This window comes from Meleagris gallopavo, chromosome 26 (assembly GCF_905368555.1).
Source record: "Meleagris gallopavo chromosome 26, MGAL_WU_HG_1.1, whole genome shotgun sequence".
NCBI classification, from domain to species: Eukaryota; Metazoa; Chordata; class Aves; order Galliformes; family Phasianidae; genus Meleagris; species Meleagris gallopavo.
Genome location: NC_139429.1, coordinates 1,810,340 through 1,828,122, shown reverse-complemented (window position 1 = coordinate 1,828,122; position 17,783 = coordinate 1,810,340). Strand labels below are relative to the sequence as shown.

At 49.8% G+C, this 17,783-nt stretch overlaps 1 protein-coding gene across 7 annotated transcripts in view; it reads left to right on the top strand.

Annotated features, from left to right (window-relative positions):
- SNX19 (sorting nexin 19) overlaps positions 1 to 17,783 on the top strand; it is a 103,385-nt gene that overhangs the window by 11,968 nt on the left and 73,634 nt on the right. For 4 of the 7 annotated variants that reach the window (XR_002121622.3, XR_014879675.1, XR_002121621.3 and 1 more), the window contains exons 9-10: positions 4,282 to 4,466; positions 5,169 to 5,256. Coding sequence is in view for 3 of the 7 variants with exons in the window: in XM_010723614.4 (XP_010721916.2) it covers positions 4,282 to 4,466; positions 5,169 to 5,256; positions 5,888 to 6,023 (409 nt within the window). In the remaining 4 variants the exon portion in view is untranslated. Of the gene's footprint in view, positions 1 to 4,281; positions 4,467 to 5,168; positions 5,257 to 5,887; positions 7,413 to 17,783 lie in introns of those variants that run through there. The other 3 variants (XM_010723614.4, XM_085209161.1, XM_085209160.1) reach the window with 3 other exon arrangements.

Below are 17,783 nucleotides of genomic sequence, written 5' to 3'. Positions count from 1 at the left end.
TGGCCATGGGGCTGCTGCCTTGCTGGTCAAACACTTCATCATGTGTGCTCAGGCAGGGGTACAGAACGCGTTGTTCACAGCATATACAATTCTAAACTTTTTATAGAGCAGCAGGAGAGGAGCATTTCCAGTAAGGTGAGAAGGATAGTTTACTTTTCGCATGTGTATGGCCAGAAGTTTAAAAGGACTTGGGATGCTTCGTGTTCTTTGATTTTATGGAGGACTTTCTTTTTGTTTTTCGTTCCTGTTTCCTTCCTCTAAGAGCAGACTGATGGCTGGATGAGTGTGGGTCTGCTCTGAAGATGGTGGGGCCAAGTGTGCCAGCTCTGAGCTACGCATGCTGCTGCTGGCACATGGCCCTGGGAAGTGAGCATGGGCTCTAGCAGCAGGTGCTGAGCCTGGGGCACAGCTTCCCTGTGTGCTTTTCCATGCTTCTCCCTGTGCCCACTTCCAGCTGTTTCTTTTGGGTTTTATAAGCTCTGTTCAGAAATGGTTTGTAGCATTCAGGTGTCCCTCTTTCTAAGCCTTCATGTTAAGGGTGTTCTTGTGGTTTCAGGCCCAATTTGTGGAAGAATTTGGGGGACGAGGACTTGGAAGGAAGGATGGTCTGGTGATTTAAGCATCAGCCTTCTCTGATTTCATAGGAGTCAAGCGCTTGACTGCCTTGTGCATTTCCAGATGTTGCCTTTTCCTTAAATCCCTACCTGGGTCTCACAGGCCCTGTTTGAGCTTCTGGTTAGCAGTGCTGTGTTAAGTGACCTCAGGGAAGCAGAGGCTTTGTACTGGGCTGAGAGCTAGTAGAGCCTGACCTGTACTTGCTACTGTTCTGCACAGATCGTATATATTTACAGAGCTGTTTGTATTTATGTAGCTAAAGCAGACAAGGAAAAACTTTCCCATCTTTCCCTCCCTAACATACTCTCTGGGCTGTTGGTCTATATCCTTACAGTCTCTGGTCTGGGGTGGGTTCACAATTGCTGTCTGTTCAGTTGCAATAGCAACTGGTGCTAAAAAAAAAAAAAGTTTTCCTGCCTGCTCAACCCAGCCATTCCTTTGCTCAAATGAACTTGGCAGTTCTCAGCCTTACTTTGGTGGAGGAGAGCAGAGGTTTCTCAGCTTCTAGCAGCTGTTTGTAAGTATGGGTGGTGCTGTATCTTCTGGTTTGCTGGAGCAGTTGTGGTCCATCCTTCTTTTCCAGAAGAAACAATTCCTTTACTCAGGGAGTTGAGCTCTCTCCTGCAGGTGAACCCTGTGGATAGAGCGCTTAAGTGATGCTTCCTCTTTTCAGGAGCCAGGTAAGCTGTGGTTCACATGCACTGCTATGTTCCTGACCCTGCCTGACCAGGATGCTCTCTATTAGAAGCCCTGTTTCTTTCAGGGGGCAGAGGAGGGCTGTGCTACCCAGGCCTTGTTCATAATTCCTGGAGCACTTTTGCTGTTCTTGTCTTAATGGGTCCCTTCAGCTGACCTTGGAGTTCCAATTTAAGCCATGGCATTAAAATGGCTCTTTTTTAGCAGCCATTTAATTCCTCCATCAGCAGCTATTTCAGACAGAGGACCCTTACAACATGGGCAAGTTATGCACCCCCAGACGAATGTCCAGGACCTTGTAGCCTTGGCAGTCTGTCGTCTTACATTGGGCATTATTGAAGCATTTGAATGTCTGAGCCCTGCAGGTCACTTTCTCTCTATTTCTGGTCTCTGCCAAAGTGTAAGGAGATGGTTTGCTGATGGGTTTTTTCTTATTAAGGTTATTTCTTCATTAAATACCAGAATGGAAATAGTAACTTGAAAAGGATAGCTCTATTTCTGCTTCTTACCATATTTATTTCTACCTGGAAGCAAGGATGTGTGTTTTTGATGTGGCACACGGATCTGATGCTTAATACTTTAATAGTACCAAAAAAAATCATTTGGGATCAGCTGGTGAGGGTCAGCTTTGGACCACGCATGTTTGGAGTTCCTGTGTGAGGAGTTTGAGCTGTTAAACCTGATCTGGTGCTGATGCAGCAAGTCTGCCTGGTGAAAAGGTCAGTGTGCCCTAGAGATCTAGGTCTTGCTCAGCTAGGTTTTCTCAGTAGAGCTTGATATGACTCTCCGTGAGTTGCAGAACTCAAGGATGCTGAGGCACCAGTCTGAAGACTCCTGTTTTCCCAGGTCTTTTGGGATGGGTCAACACATGCTGATAGACTGACAGAAGGGAATGAACCCACAGCATGTGTTGTGATAGGAAAAGGGGAAATGGTTTCAAACTATAGGAGGGGAAGTTTAGAACGGAAAACGTGTTTTATCAGAAATGGTAGCAGGGCACTGTCACAGATTGCACAGAGGTGGTGGTGCCCTGTCCTTGCAGACACAGGGTCAGGGGATGGGGCTCTGAGCACTGATGGAGCTGTGGGTGTCCCTGTGCAGTGCAGGGAGTGGGACCAGGTGGCCTTTTAAGGGTCCCTTCCAGCTCAAACCATTTTATGATTCCCTGTGCACAGTCTTCCATTTGCGCCCAGCTTTGGTTTCTCTTTTTTCTCAGCCCTGTTCTTGTCTGGTCTCTTCTTTTTTCATGCATATTCTGTCATTTTGGGTCCCTCTTTCTCCCTTTCTGCCCTGGGATCCAGCCCTTCACTTCTCAGATGGAAAGGCAGGGAGCTGCCAGACCAGGGAAAAAAATCCATCTGCTATGTTTTGTAACTGTGGGAACCAAGACCTGCAAGCACTTGCATGATCAAAATGCGTGCACATGTGATAAGATTTATAGGTGTTACTTGGAGGTCCTGTTGCCTGGTTGTGGTGATTTTATAGAAAGAAAAGAGCTAGGAATGGGAGGCTGTCTGTACCAGGCCTTCCAGCATCCGTCACTTCTCAGCCCGTTCTCAAGCTGTCTGGAAATGTGTGCTGCCTTCTCAGAGTTCAGCTTTCACTCTGTGCACTATTTGCTTGAGTTTTCGCTATTTTAAGAGCATTCTTGAGAGAAAGAATGTTTCTTCTTTGCTTTTTGCAACCTTTTAAAGGATGGTGAATGACTGTTGCTGAGGTGAATTTCAAGCCAACACTGGATCTGGTGTCCCCAGATGCAGAGTTGTACTGTTTGCAGCTCTGTCCCCAAGTCTCTGAGCTTCTGTTGCCTGTCAAGTGCTTTCTCAATTAGAGAAGCAGATTGTATTTGAAAACATGTTAATGAAAGCTTTTCTCTCTAGAGGAGCCACAGCTTAGCACTTTAATTGGTTGGGGATGGCTGGAAGGTTTACCATGATCCAAGGCGTTAAGCTACTGATTGCTGGAGATAAAAACTCTTTCAAACGATTGTTTGGGAAAAGGCACGTTTGAAATACAAGACACTGCTGTGACATCTTGTCCTGTTACCCTGGTGGAAGTTGCACTATCATGTAGCAACATAGGAACTAGTGGTCCCCAGCTGAGCATACAGGCTCCTCCTCCAGTGCTGTTACTGGGCTTGCTCAGCACACAATATCACAATCATTCAGCTTGGTGAAGACCTCTCAGATCCCCAAGTTCAATCCCACCTCACTGTGCTCAGTGCCACATCCCCACGGCCCTGGAACACCCTCAGGGCCTACCTGCTGTTCAGCCCTCTTACCTTTGGTGTTGCTATTCCTGATGCTCCGCTCGCATTGTCCCTGTTGCGCAGGGAAAGATGCCCTTGGCCTACATGCCTCGCCGGAGAAGAATGCAGACAGTCTGGCAGAGTGCAGGTTAAATAAAGTTTGCCTTGGCAGGGCCTATGCTCTTGGATGTACTATGAGCTGCTGGGGCGTAGTGGTGACGGAATTGCAAGCATGAACGCCAGCTGCCAAGAGGAACGGGTCTCCGGCCCTGCCTGCCGGCTCCTCGTGGCTCTTGAAGTCCTGGTGAAATCATGAGCCTTCTCCCTAACCAGACCCTGGCTCTGAGTCAGTGGGGACTCTCCTGCTGGCCTCGGTGGCATCGAGGATTTGGCTTATGGCTGCTCCTTGTTCTGGGGAGGAAGGACTTCAGTTGGTGTTGCGCTTTGATCAATGGCTGTGGCTTTTACCGTTGTGCAGGGAAGTGACATAAAACCTTGGGCCATTCATTTAGAAACTTGCCCTGACCAGCTTGGATGGTGTTGATATATCTCCCCTCTGTGCTGGCTGCAAGCACTTCTGAGCCCTTATGGGTGTGACTTGGGAAAATGTTTGACGTCTATCTTTGAAAACTGTGTTAACTTAACCAGCAAGCTGATTTTCCTTCCAGAAAGCTCTGGAGCTGCTCCAAGCCTGGTGTCTCCTGACCTTTCTCTCTCCACAGGTGGCTGGAAGTCCAAGTGGTCAACCTGACCTGCACCCAGCGCTGGGTGCAGTACCTCCAGTTGCTGCAGGAGTCCATCTGGCCTGGAGGAGTTCTACCAGAAGTGCCCAAACCAGCCAGGACAGAGGAACAGAAGAAAGCAGCTGCAGAGCAGGCCCTGCAGAGCCTGATGGGGATCTTGCCTAGTAAGTGTGTCCCAAAGATGTCAGCTGCCATTGAGGTCGAGACTGGGGAATTCTCCAGTGCATTGTCATCTCTAGATATACAGTTACAGAGATGGAGCCTGCATGTACCAACATACTGGGTACATCTCACATAGCCTGTGAGATTTTAATAGCTTCCTGCGTGCAAAAGCAATAGTTTCTCAGTTCTAGGCAGCTTGTATCTGCATTTAGAGAGCAGCACAACTTGAGAGAGGGCACAGTGATTCTCGGGTGCAGGTTGCCATGTGCCCTTCTTGGAGCTTGCAGCACAGCTGTTATGAGCCACTCCAACAAAATGTGGCTGAGCAAAGCCTGTGCCATGTTGTGCTTGTGCCTGCTGATAGAGGTACTGCTGATGAAGTCATGAAGCGAAGCACTTGGCTTCTTGCTCTAAAAGTGATAAAGTGACTTTTCCACTGAATGGAATTGTGAGTGTAAGGAGCCTTTACTGCCCTTTGGGAATGAAAAAGTGCTGCCGCTACATTCTGTTCCAGGCAGAAACACTTTCCTTGGCAATCAGCCTGTCCCTAGATATTTTCTCTCATGGTAATGTTGGGCACAAGATGCCTCTTGCTCAAAAGCACCATCATGAGCTTTGATTTGGCACCCACCGGGAGAAGACTGAGCCTATTTTCCTACAGTGAAAATGTGCTGTTCCTAAAGCTTTGTCTCCGTTGTTCACAGATGTGGTCCAAGAAATCCTTGGAACCGATAAATGTCGCATGAGCTGGAGCCTGGTGCTGGAGTCCTTGGGCCACCCTGTTATAAACAGGTACTTTGGTTACAGTCTCCTTATCTTGCAGTGGGGCCTGTAAGCTGTGCTTTGTGCTCTGACGTGAGCTGCTTGATGTAGAATCTATCTGGCTAATCTTCATATGCTTCACATACAGACTTCATATGCTATCAAAGAACCTAGTGTGATGATTGTGCAAGTGTGTTTTGGGACTTCTATGTGGCTGGAGGCTGTGGAGCCAGTCATATTAACTATGGTGTTGTGCTTTCTCAGTTTGTAGATGTCATGGAAGGAAATAAAACCAAACCCTGGTTTAGTTTGTTGGTTTTAGAAGAGCTTTGGGAGCTGCATATATTTGTACACAGTGTCTTTCTGCATACCTTTTGCTTGCGTTTGGGAACCAATACTGAAGTGATTAACTGCAGTGAAATGCACATGCTATCTTGCTCCAGGAGATGCTTTTGTGCTTTCTGCTCTGCTCATCAGCTTCAAACACTCCCTGGATTGGTTGTGGGGGGTACTGAACCATCCCTTGAAACACTTCTAGGGCATGAGATCTTTCATCTCCTGAAGACAGTCAGTGTTTCTGCCTTGCCTTCCTTTGGCTCCTGTGTGTCTGGAGCTGATCTTCCAGCTCCACTGGCTAAGCTTTGTCTTCTTTCCATTTCAGGCACCTGGTTTTCTGCCTCTTGGACATTCTGCTGGAGTTCTTGGTTCTGAAAGGCTCCAGTGATCAGCTGGAGACTGCAACTGTCATGCCATCTGACTCTAGTGGTCTGGAGAAAGCAGGTGGTGCAGCACATTAACAAGGGCTGGTGTAGCCAGCAGAGAAGGAGAGAAGCCACAGGCATGGGATGATTTAATTTTTGATGCTTACCGAATGTGTCTGGGAGCTTCTTGTTAAGAATTCTTCCAGCTGTAACTAAATGAGGCTGCTTCCAGGCTTCTCTGTTTTGTCTGGGTGATGGATTAGACCCAGTGTCCTTGCCTGCTGAGCTCTTTCTGCCATGTAGAACCTGTTCCATTGCTGACCTGGTGGAAAGCCTGAGCTAAAGCTTTCTGACTTCTGTGTACTGGATGGTCTGAGAAGGATGTGCAGGCTGCCCACAGATGCTGCTGGGATGTCATATCCTGCCCCACGTGTCTGACCAGTCCTAATGTATAAAGGCAGATGGCACACAAGCTTTGCTTCTGTGACCAAGCTCCACCTGGCACTGGCATGCAGAGATGTGGTGTGATGATATCTAGCTGACAGGTGATGGGAAGGCCAAATGCTGTCTATGCTTTCTCTAAGCAGCCTGCCCTGTGCCATCTGTTTTACCAGAAGGAAGATGGGGAGTGGATGGAATGAGAAGATGACATCAGCCATGAAGTCAGCCAGGAACTCATCCCTGCATCCCACGTGATGGGGAAGCTGGAAGGCAAGCTGTCTCCTTGCTGCCACAGTCTTGTTCTAACATCTTTTGCTGACTGAATATCAAGAGGCAAGTTGGGCAGACTGATCCTAGGAAAGAGAACTCCTCCCTTGCTTGAAGAGGACTGGTAGCTTAATTGTGCTTCAGGATTACTGTGTATCTTGCTTGATGGGTCGTAGTTCAGTCCCAGAGACATTCACTTGGAGGGCACAGGAGAGAAGGAGCTGACCTTTGTGTGGCACATAGCACATAAATTGTCTCCTGCACAGCGCTCCTCACAGTGAGCTCTGGGAGAGGAGTGAACACCTCTGAGGCCAGAAGGAATGCTGAATGTGTGCCAGGGGATGTCAGCTATTAAATAGCCTCCAGAGCAGCACCTTACCACTGTCAGACCAATGACAAGGCAGATGGACCTGGAAAATGCATGCAAGCAGATCTGTATTTCTCCCAGGATATGGACCACTGAACTGACCAGTGCAGGACTTTGCAAATCAAGGAGATGCTGCTCCTGGTGTTCTTAACAGATTAAAGCACTGAAAAGAAGAGGCGTTGCAAGAGGAAAGCATGCAAGATCTCAGCTAATTTCCATGTTACTGTACCAAGTGGTGCTTTTCATGCAGTTTCTGGCAGCTCTGAGATCGTGTAACTTGAACATGTACACTACTGACAGCAGAGCCTTGCCCTTCCCAGAGACAGCTGCTTAATGATAGACACATGGCTGTGTTTCTTCATGCTTCTGGTGTGTGTCTGCCTGTGTTGTGCAATAAATACTGGGAAGGAGCAGCTTGCTGCCTGGAAGTATATTGTTAGGAAGCCCCAGAACATCCCAAGGCAAGGCACAATGTAATGAATCAATGCAGTTTTGCACAGCTTATTGGAGCAGATTCTCAGCAATGACACTTCTGAGGTGGTAAAGTTGCCCACTTATTTGGAACAGGAGGGAGCACATGTGTTAAAGAGCATAAGAGCAGATTAGACAGTGTGCTAGAGAATGTTCTGTATGGGATGATCACAAATGGCCAAGCAGCAGGTTGAGAAGCAGCACTCATACCTCTAGACACTATCTACTTGGAGTACCCTTTTCACCTTTTTCTTCACTGCCAGGCTTCTGATTCCCTTTTTTTTTTTTTTTTTTCCCCTACAGCTTCCACTTATTACATCGCCTACCTTGAGGAGTGGGAGAAGGCAGTAGGGCAAGGAGTTGTCAGCCAGGGCTGGTGTGATGTACATCCCTGTTGTGCTTGGTGGTTTCCCAGGTGCTCATGGTGTGCTTGCTTGCTATTGCTTTTTCTTAAACTTAGTGGGTTTGGAGCACCAAGACTGCATTCTGCCACTGATTAGAGATGTCATTGTGCCTGCTGAGAAGGATAAGACAGAGATAGACTGCAGACTGCATGCTACCAGCTCCACCCGGGGGCAGAGGCTAGCACAGTCCTTACAGGTCTTTGTCCCTGGAAGGATGAGATTTGTCTTTGCTCTAATATGCCCTGACCTCTGGCACTAGGCAAGCAGCTCAATATTTCATCCTTCTGATGGAAATAATTTGTGATTTTTTTGCTGGTGGACTCGGAGGGCTGTAGCTTGAGAGCTGGCACTTGGCTGGAGTGCTTTGACAATGATTTGTGGTTATACCAGGCAACTGCTTGGGGAGTGTGTGTGTGCTCTGCATCCTTCATGCAAAGCCTGCATCTTGTGGGCTTGCTTACATGGTGCAGTAGTAGCATCTCCTCTGTGTTCCCTGGTCATTGCAGGGGTGTTGGAGCAGGAGACTTCTAAAGGGGCCTTTGGACCCATTCTGTGATTCTGCGTGGGAATGGTTGGGGCAGAGAGATGAAGTAAGTTTACTTGCATGCAAATCAGCAGCAGGGTCAGGAGCAGACCCCAGGAGTTTGGATTGTGAGATCTTAGATTTAATCTCCAGAACTTTTTTTTTTCTTAGAGCAAGGAAAGCACAAACCAGAATTGCCAGAGCGCTTTCTCTAGCTCCTACAGGCTGGGCTTCAAACTCCCATTTTCTCTGTAGATATTAATCTGTTCTCACAGTCAAGATGAGGCTGCCCAGGAACAGCATAGGAACAAGTAGCCCCTCTCTGTGTCATCTTGTTGAGCAATACGAAATCCAATAAGAAACTCAGCTCTTTTTCTAATGCCACTTCTTTGTCTCACTATCACTTTCAAATTAAATTGAGCGCAACAGTGGCAAACTTCTGTACTCAGGTGGGCTGGAAGTTTATTTCCATTGGGTTGGAAATATTGCTTTGGTAAAGCAAACAAGGCCAGCAAAAATAAATGAAAAAGCATCCTGAGGCAGAGGCTGCTTGTGTACAACAGTGCACAATTTTCCCCTCTCAGGTATCATCAGCTCTGCTCCTTTCTCCCTGAGTAAGGGTCATGCAGGTCCATCTCAATGTCCTTTGGGCACTGCTGCTTGGAAAGCTCTCCCTGATACCAGACCTAGAGGAGAAAGCTGGTAAGCTATAAAGAAAGAGGGAGGAATGACCGAAAGAGAAAATTGAAATGTTAATCTAAGAAAGAAAAAAACACTGAAAAGGAAGGAGAACTTGATACAATGAATGCTTGGGTCATGTATTATTTTAGATTAGCTCTGCCATAAAAAGATCCCATACACCCTATGAAATCCATTACCTATAAGCCAGTGAACATTTGTACAGCACATGATGCAGGGATCAGAGCTGGAGCCAAGTTCCCTTGTATGATATCCACCCCAGGCCCAACTGGTCCATTTCCAGTATCAACAACCAGAGGATTAAGCATTTATCTCTGCAGAACAGCGGATAATTATTAGCAGATCAAATAGTGGCTGTGCTCTAGAGAACATTCCTGTGACTGTTTGTGACCTAGTGTGGCTTTATTGCCTGCAGGTGAGCTGTATGGAATGGGAGATGGGTTTTCCTGTGCTGTGTGGTGCAGGTGTTGCCTTGCTGGTGCGTGCCTCAGAGCAGGGCTTTGTGCTGGGATGGCACCTGGCTTCCCAGATGAAGGTGTGGTGCATTGTGGCCATAGGCAGTGGGAGTCAGAACCCAGCTGGAGACCTTCCCTTCCAGCCAGACCCTGGAAGAAGGGGATCAGGATGCTGCGATTTGCCATCTTCTAGATTTAAATGTAAAATTCAGGTTTGGGCACTTCTGGCTTTCTTCAAATAAATTAATACCATTTTCCTGGCTGCCATCCACTTCAGGTAATTATATTCTTCCTACCTTAATGCCACTCCAGCCCCTGTCTCCACCGGATATGCTGTACTCTAATTCCCGTCTGGAGCTTGCTCATTATGTTTCAGTTTTTTTCTTTGTGCACAGAGGGCTAGGCAGCCTGAGCTGCTCAAATAGTGGAATAGTTGAGAGAAGCAGCCTTGGGCATCTTGCATTACCTGGTGTTGTCCCAGGGCATCTCCCCTAATGCGTGAGCCTGCTGAGCTGGGAAGCTGGATGGCAGAAATGATTCTTCTCCTGTTTAACAGCAGAAAGCTGCTACAAACCCACCTGTTTTTGCTTGGAGTCTTGAGGGTGGTGCAGGTGGCAATGGGGGGAAGCCAGAACTCCTTCATGGTTCTTCTACCACCCTGTGCTGCCGGATCTCTGGAGTTGCTGCAGACTGGAGTGTGTCCTTACATACGTGTAGGTGGGGAAGAGACCTCCTGCCATCAAGGGCAGTGCTGGCAGTGTCTAATGGGGATGTGCCCTGAGTTTCCTGCAGTCTTGCCTTGACCTGTGCTCTGTATCCAGCCCAGAGCAGCCCTGATGCCTGAGCAGTACTGCAAGCTGGTTTCAAGTGCCTTGTTTCCCTCTTGGAGCGCAGCTTGCTCTTCTCCCTCCACCTCCTAGTGGCTCCTTTGCCTTTATATCTCCCTGAAATGATGCATTGAGGTTGGATTTTTTTTTTTCCCCTTCACAAAGTATTTAAAGTTGCCCGTTTTTCCTCCCCCTTCCAAGGAGGCTCTCTCCATCTCCTGGCCTTCCTGAGTGGCTGAAAAGGTTGCTGCAGCACTGCTGAAAGGTTGCTTGAGGAGAGCATCCCCCAAAGCTCCTGCTTCCTTCCTGTTCCCAGGGCTCCTCCGTGGCCCCGGAGACAACGGGGACTCGAGGGCCATCCTGGCAGAGAGGCACAGCAGGGGTGAGGATCAAAGACCACAAACCACTGTTTAAAATGAATAATACCCACCGCTCCTCTGAGTGCTGCATCTGGCAGAGCCTCATTAACCTTCTGTTTCCCCCTCCTACTCCTTTGCCTCTGAAAATCAACAAAGCCAAACATAACAAGTTGCCTTGATTGAAGGAGGGTGAAGTGTGTGTGCTTAGTGTGAAAAAGCACAAGGGAAGCCATGGGCTGAAGCCCTTTTTCCATGCAGGCCACTTCACTTTTATTGCGCTGGAAGATGGAGCTCTTTGAGTTGCGATGCTCTTTATAGCTGAGCTCTTTAACTTTCTCCTTTCCTCCCCTTGCAGCCTTCATTCTCCTCTTGTTTGGCTCCTTCCGCTCTGCTCCTTTCTTTTTTTGTCCTGTGAGAACGAGTCTTTTAATCCCCTTGTACTGCAGATTAAAGCTATTACAGCCTCCCCAGCCTGACATTTTCTCAGCGCAGCTCACAGCCAGGTCTTTATGAGCATTCTGTCTGCTGCTGCCTTTCTTCTCGGTGCACTAAACCTCCATCCCTGACCTTTCCCTGCAGAAGGAAGGGCTGCGGTGTGCAATCCCATGTCTGCAGAGTGGTCTCAGCAGGGCTCAGGCTGTGGGAAATGAAAACTCATGGAAATTAATGAGTAAATAAGCAGAGAAAGAGAAAATGATGGGAAATAAGAGACAGAACCGAAGCAGAATTCAGCATGTTTGGGAACTGGTTGCAGAGTGTGGGTCTGAGATGTGCATGTGCATGTGGCCATGTTGTTACAAGGAGGCAAACCATGAGCTTGGGGCTGCTTTTAGCAACGCTGGGGTTACCTGAAAGCTGAGGTGCAGTCCCACTGCATGCCTTGTGTTGGAATAATGGCTGCTGGCACCTGCAAGGGCACTGCTTGGTGTTCAGTGTGTGAGCTTTCAGGGGCAGGGATTCTGTAGTACTTGTCAGCAGTTTCAGGTGGGATGTTAGGAAAAGTTTCTTTGAAAGAGCAGTGCTGCACTGCACAGCTGCCCAGGGAGGGGGGGTCACCAGCCCTGGGGGTGTTACAGAACTGTGGGGCTGTGGCACTCAGGGATGTGGGCACGGTGGGGTGGGGATCTGGGAGGTCTTTTCCAACTTGAGTGATTCTGTGGTGGGAGAAGGATCTGTTCTTATACACGGAATGGAGAAGGTGGTCTGATGGCTCCTTCTTTCAGATCTTCTGCATGAGCTTCCTTGTGCTGTGCTATCTATGCAAGAGTGTAGGGAAGACCAACTTTCAGTCCGGCAGGGCTTTACTTGCATCCGTGCCTGTAAGTTATTTCACATCCCTTTCAAAAGGGAGAACAGAGAGTTTGTTTCTCTTAGTAAGCAACTTGAGGGCTCAGCCTTCGTGCGCAAGGCTGGAAGGTGTTGAAGGGGCTGATTCAGCACCTCCTGGCTTTGCTAAAGCACACAGAGCACGCAGCATCTGCGCTTCCCATTGCGTACCGGAGCAACTGTGGGGACTCCTGGGGCAGGCAGCAAAATTGCTTTCCGAGTGAGAATAAAAGAAGTGCAACTGTCCCCTTTTTGGGAACTGGTTTCGGGGCAGAAGTTCCCCCAGCAGCACAGCGTGCCCTAATGAAATGGAAGCGGGAGCTGCCCCCGGAGGGGCCCTACGTGTGAACCGCTGCCATGTCGAATCCACACCAATCCCTCCTCCAGGATCCCCTGCCCTGTAATTACTGCTTTTCTCTTTGTGTGGGCCACCCCCCCCTCCTCATCCCCTTTCCCCCTCCCCCCCGTGTGCGCCCCATAAGAGGATATTTGTAATGAAAATCGCTCGGCAGAAGCAGAGAACAAAAGCAGAGGCGAGAGGCGCTGGGCTCCCACCTCCGGCCGTGGGGTGGGCACGGGGGCCAGGAGCTGCTTATTAACCTTAATCTGCAGAAAGGGGCCGGAGCCGCGGTGTGCACGGTTTCATAGCTACAGCAGCTCTCTCCCAGGCGTGCAGCCTTATGAAGGGGAGATCTCCCAGCAACGCTCCTGGCCGGGGCTCTAATGCGTTTTGCACCGTGCCGTCTAATCTGGGTTGGAAACCTCACCGGGATCCGGCCCCAGGATGGCAGATCCCAGCCACGGCCAGACTCGTAAGCACATATCCAGCTCCAACCTTCTGGTTGCTGGGGTGAAAGGGCCTCTTCATCTCCACAGGGAGAGGCAGATGAATCCCAGGCTCTAACGAGGACCTGCTTTTCCCCCCCTTCCTCATCTCTGGCTCGAGGGCCCTTTATTATGTCTTTTAATTCTCAGCTGCGAGTAGGAGGGAGCAATAAGACCAGAGAAATGGGGGGCAGAAAGCCCCTCGCAGTGGGGGAAGGCCTCAGCTGCTGGTGTGTGAAATGGGATGGCAGTGGGGGGATTAGAGATGTCAGCTCATGGGAAGAAGTGGATATTTAATAGCTTTGCTCACTGACTGCGAGGCGGTGATGGGCCCAAGAGAACATGACGTGGGATGGAGAGAAAGACACAAGAGCTGAGCTTGTATCTCTTAATATCAAATTATGGGCCTGGTAGCTCATCTTTTCCGTATCTGGTTGGCATGGGATGTTCCTGGCACAGTGAACCAAGCAGGGCTTCTTCCCAAATGGGAGCCATTGGCTGGGCCATGTCCTCCTCCTGATGGATGCAACTTGTTCGTGGCAAGCACAGGCACTGAGCATGTTGCTGGATGGTCTGCGTGCAGCGTGTTGGGTGTTAGGAGAAGTTTCTGCTCTAAAACAGCAATGCTGCACTGCACAGCTGCGCAGGGAGTGGTGGGGTCACCATCCCTGGGGATGTTCCAGAGCGATGGGGATGTGGCACTGAGGAACATGGGCATGGTGGGCTGGGGACAGGGATCTGAGAGCTCTTTTCCAGCCTTAATGATTCTATGATTCTGTATTCTGTGTTTTGCTCACGTTTTACATCCATTAAGGGAACCGAGTCCTTTTGAAGCATTAGCACTCTGTGCTCTCATCTCTGATGCTGTCTTCTGCACGCAGAATTCTTTGTGCAAAGAGCACATGCTCCTGCACCCATCAACATTTTTGTGCGATGACACCAACAAAAATTGCTGGATTCCTCCCTCTTCTCCAGAACACGTGTTGCACACTGTGCACTGCGTTTCTCACCCAGCTCACCTCTCTGCCCCAGGGGAAGCTGCCCCTCGTGGAAAAGGGCTGTTCAGAGTGGTTCTGGCAGGATGGAGGTCGCTCCTTGTTGCTTCCTTTGTAACAAGTGATGAAGGCCAAGCGAGCCGAGCCTTCCCATCGTGATTGATTGGTAAAGAGCCTTCCCAGCACTGCACTTCATCACTGCATCAAAAGGCAACGTGCCCTTAATGAACCTGCTCTGCTCTGCGCTCCGTCAAGCTGTGTTAAGCTTTTGTTTTGCTTTTGTCCGTGCAAGTGAATTCTAATAAACTAGCACATGGCTGTTGTTTCCAGCACAAAGCACATACACACCCTTGCATGTTTAGAGAGTTTTCTCCCAGATTCACGTGCGTGTTGAAAGCAGCCCCAGTGGGCTGTGTGAACCCCCCCAGTCCCTTTAGGCAAGCACTAGGAGCTGGGCAGCGGTGCTGCATGGGCAACAGGATGGATGGGCAAGCAGGATGCAGGGCTGCCCATCACTTGGCTCTCCTGTCCCCAGGAAAGCAGCATCTTGGGTATAAATAGGCACCATGCGTTGGGATCTTTTTTAAGGGCAGTTCTTGGCCCAAAATGTTCCTCTGTCAAAAATAAGCTGTCCCACCCCTTTCAGCAAGGTTCACCTGAAGCCCAAAAGCTGCATTAGAACACTGTGTATTCAAGTGCATCTCACATCAAGGGCTTGAAAACAAACACCAGCGATGCCTCTTTTCGATCGCATTCCTTTCCGCGACAGGCTGATGATTTCCAAGCCAAGAATGTCACTAACCTCTCATATTTCTCCTGGTCATTTTTGTCCTGAAGTTGGAACGCAGCCACAGGCAAAACAGGGCTGAACGCCCTCGTGTCACAGATCCAGATTTAAGAGACGTTATCTCATCGGCAGCCAACAACAAGGCTGGCACGCCGTCAGGCGCGATGTTCCCTGGGAAGCTCAGCGTGCACTGCGAGGGCTGCTGGGGGCAAACAGCTCAGTGTGAGCTGGTCCAAGTACTCTGAGATCCTCCTGGTGGCCTCAGCCCAATACCCCTAAACACGCTGTGCTTGTGGGAGATGGAGGGTGCTTGGCTGGGAGCGAAGAACTGGGATTGTAGGGAGATCGGGGACACAGCATCCAGGCGTGAGATGAGCGTGGCTGAGCAGGGCTGCCTGTGTTGCCTTCCTTGGGCAACAAGTTCGCTGCACTTGTTCTGTGGATGGCGTTGTCCTTAAGCAACTGTTCAGCTTTTCTGCTTGGCAGCAGCTGTGTTTAGCCTGGAGTGTGGCTCAAGCCCTGGCAGATAAGACAGCAGTGAGAGGTTTTGCAATCTCTCAGCCCTCCAGATTGTTGTTGGGAAAAACCTCAGACGGACCCCATGTCATCAGTGTGAATTTAGAAAGCGGTTGCAGGAGAAAGATTGTTTGGGGGGAGAAAAAAAACCAGGAACAAATCGGCCTCAGCTCTGCAAGATTAGTGCTTAGGGGCCCCAGCACTGCAGCAGCAGAATGCAGAAAGACCACAACCTTCGCGATGGTTTTTGGTAATATATTTAGTGAAACCAGGTGTGAGCGTCTGCTGGGCTCCTGCCATGCCCAGAAGCGGCTCCCCCAGAACGCAGCCGGGATTCAGGCAGGCTGCAGGTCTGGGTTGTGCTTACCCTGCATCCCCATCCTCATCTCCGGGCTGCTGCGAGAGCCGCAAGAGGGAGCTGCGCGCTGTGCCTGCATCTCCCCCGGCGCTGCAGAGGCGCACGGTGGTGCTGTTGTCTCAGCCATGGCAGAACTTCCAAAGGCTGAGGGGACGCAGCCTGTGGGATAGGAGACGAGGGGTCCCCACCGAGCTGGAGCCGGGTGTGGGGTAGGACTCAGCTTTCACGATGTGGTTCTTCTCCCAAATCCGAACCCATTTCCAGCCCTGCTTCAGGTCCCTTCCAACCCAAGTCGTGCTAACTCATGGTGGATGTCTTCAGGGAGAGGAAAATGGATGGGGGTGTCACCATCCCAGGGGGACACTGCTGTGCCAGGTGGCAAGGACGGGCTGGCTCACACAGAAAGCTCCAGCCTGCGTTTGGAGAAAACTTTCCCATGGAAGATCCCCTGACACTGCTGCATTCCCACCAAGAGCTTTGATTTCAGTGTATCGGCATTTTCCGATGAGAAACCAGCTCATAGGAAAATTCCCAACGAGCAAAGAGAAACTCCCCAGCGTATCAGGAGGGATGCTGTCGGGGGAAGAAACATAACACCAGCAGGGTCGTGTGTTTAGAGGCTCTGGGTAAAGCCAGATAAAGCACGGAAACCACAAAGTCCTGCAACGGAGCTGCACTGGCTTTGCTCTGTGCCTGCTTTCCCAGGACTTCTTTCCTGGTATTTCTGTCACCAGGATGCTGGTGCTCCGTGTGCAGGCAGAGGGTGCAGTGTGCATTCAGAGCAGAGGCAGATGGACCTGTTAGGGGTTTGGATGCAATGGGAGTGCAAACTGAAGCCCCAGTGGCTTGCCTTGCCTTGGATGGGGGCTTGATCTAGGAGAGGAACAAGGTGATGTGAGAACCCAGCGTTTAGCTCATGTTGCTTCTTGTCTTTCTTATGACCACTGATTAACTTCAGGTCCTCACAGAGGGACATATCCACTCCACTGGAGTTAACGAGGCTGCAAGGAGTGGGATGAGAGGGACAAGCACTTCCCCTCTCTGCACTGGACCTCACACACTTGTTATCCTCAGTGGGATAGAAGCAGTCAAGCAGGAGGCTTGAAACCACAATTAAGGTTATTTAATCCTCCTCTTTCTGCCCAGGGGCTCCTCTGCCTGCACCGAGCTAAATGCTATGGTCACACATCAACTTCAGGGGGGTTGCACAGGAGCTTCTCCAGGACTTTGATGACCCTTTGGAGAGAGCTGTCAGTGACCTCGCAGGACAACACAACTCATCTCTCAGGTCCTGTGATGGAGAGCATTCCACCCTGGCACAGCAGGCCGCCCGCCAGGCCCCCAGGACCCTCACCCTATGCCTTCCCAGTGGCTGTCTCTGTGCAGCAGTCAGCGAGTCCCTCTGCGAGGCCTGCACTTCTCAGATGTTATGTCTGGAAGTTGGCTCTGTTTTTTTGGCTTGGGGGCCCAGGGTCTGGAAGCAGAGAGGCTTTTATGGGAACCCAAGTCCCCTTTTGACACAACTTCCTTGTGCTTAAATTTCAGGTTGAGTTACAGGCTTGAACATTTTCTGGTTGGATATCTTTCATTGTCAAAGGGGATTAGGCCAGTGATTATTTACGTGCACCTCTATTACACAGAGTCTGTTTCTTTTCTTTTCTTTCTTTTTTTCCCACATCGTTCTGCGTAATGCGTAAACGGTCCCATAGATGGGGGAAAGAGAGTGAACGAGGCTCCTGCAATGCAAGGTCCCAACATCCCTGAGCTGGGAGATGCCTCAGGGCTGCTTTGGTGTCTGCAGGGAGAGCATCGCCATCCCGCAGTGTGTTGGGTTGGTGTGTGGCACAAAGGGCCGTCGTTCACTCCGGGGTGGCTCCTTTGGAGCTTTGGCTCCTCCACAAGAAGTGGGGATATTTTTCAGGACCCGACATGCGTGCGTTTTAAGAGAGATTTTTGATAGAAGTCCCATTTACTCCTTTATTTGGCTTGGGAGGCTGCAGTGGAACAGATTTCTTTACATATCCTTGAGTGTTATTTGATTAAGGTTATGACTGCTAATAAACACTCAGAGTCTATTCCCCTTCCCCACCACTTGCAGCTCAGGACAGCTCTGTTCCCGGTGCACTGCCTGTAGCAATGCAAGGCCTGAGGTGCTGATTCTGCTCCCCTTCCATCAGCACATCGGTGTGCTGCTCACTTCAGGGAAAATCATTCTGATTTATTCCAGCTTTATAAA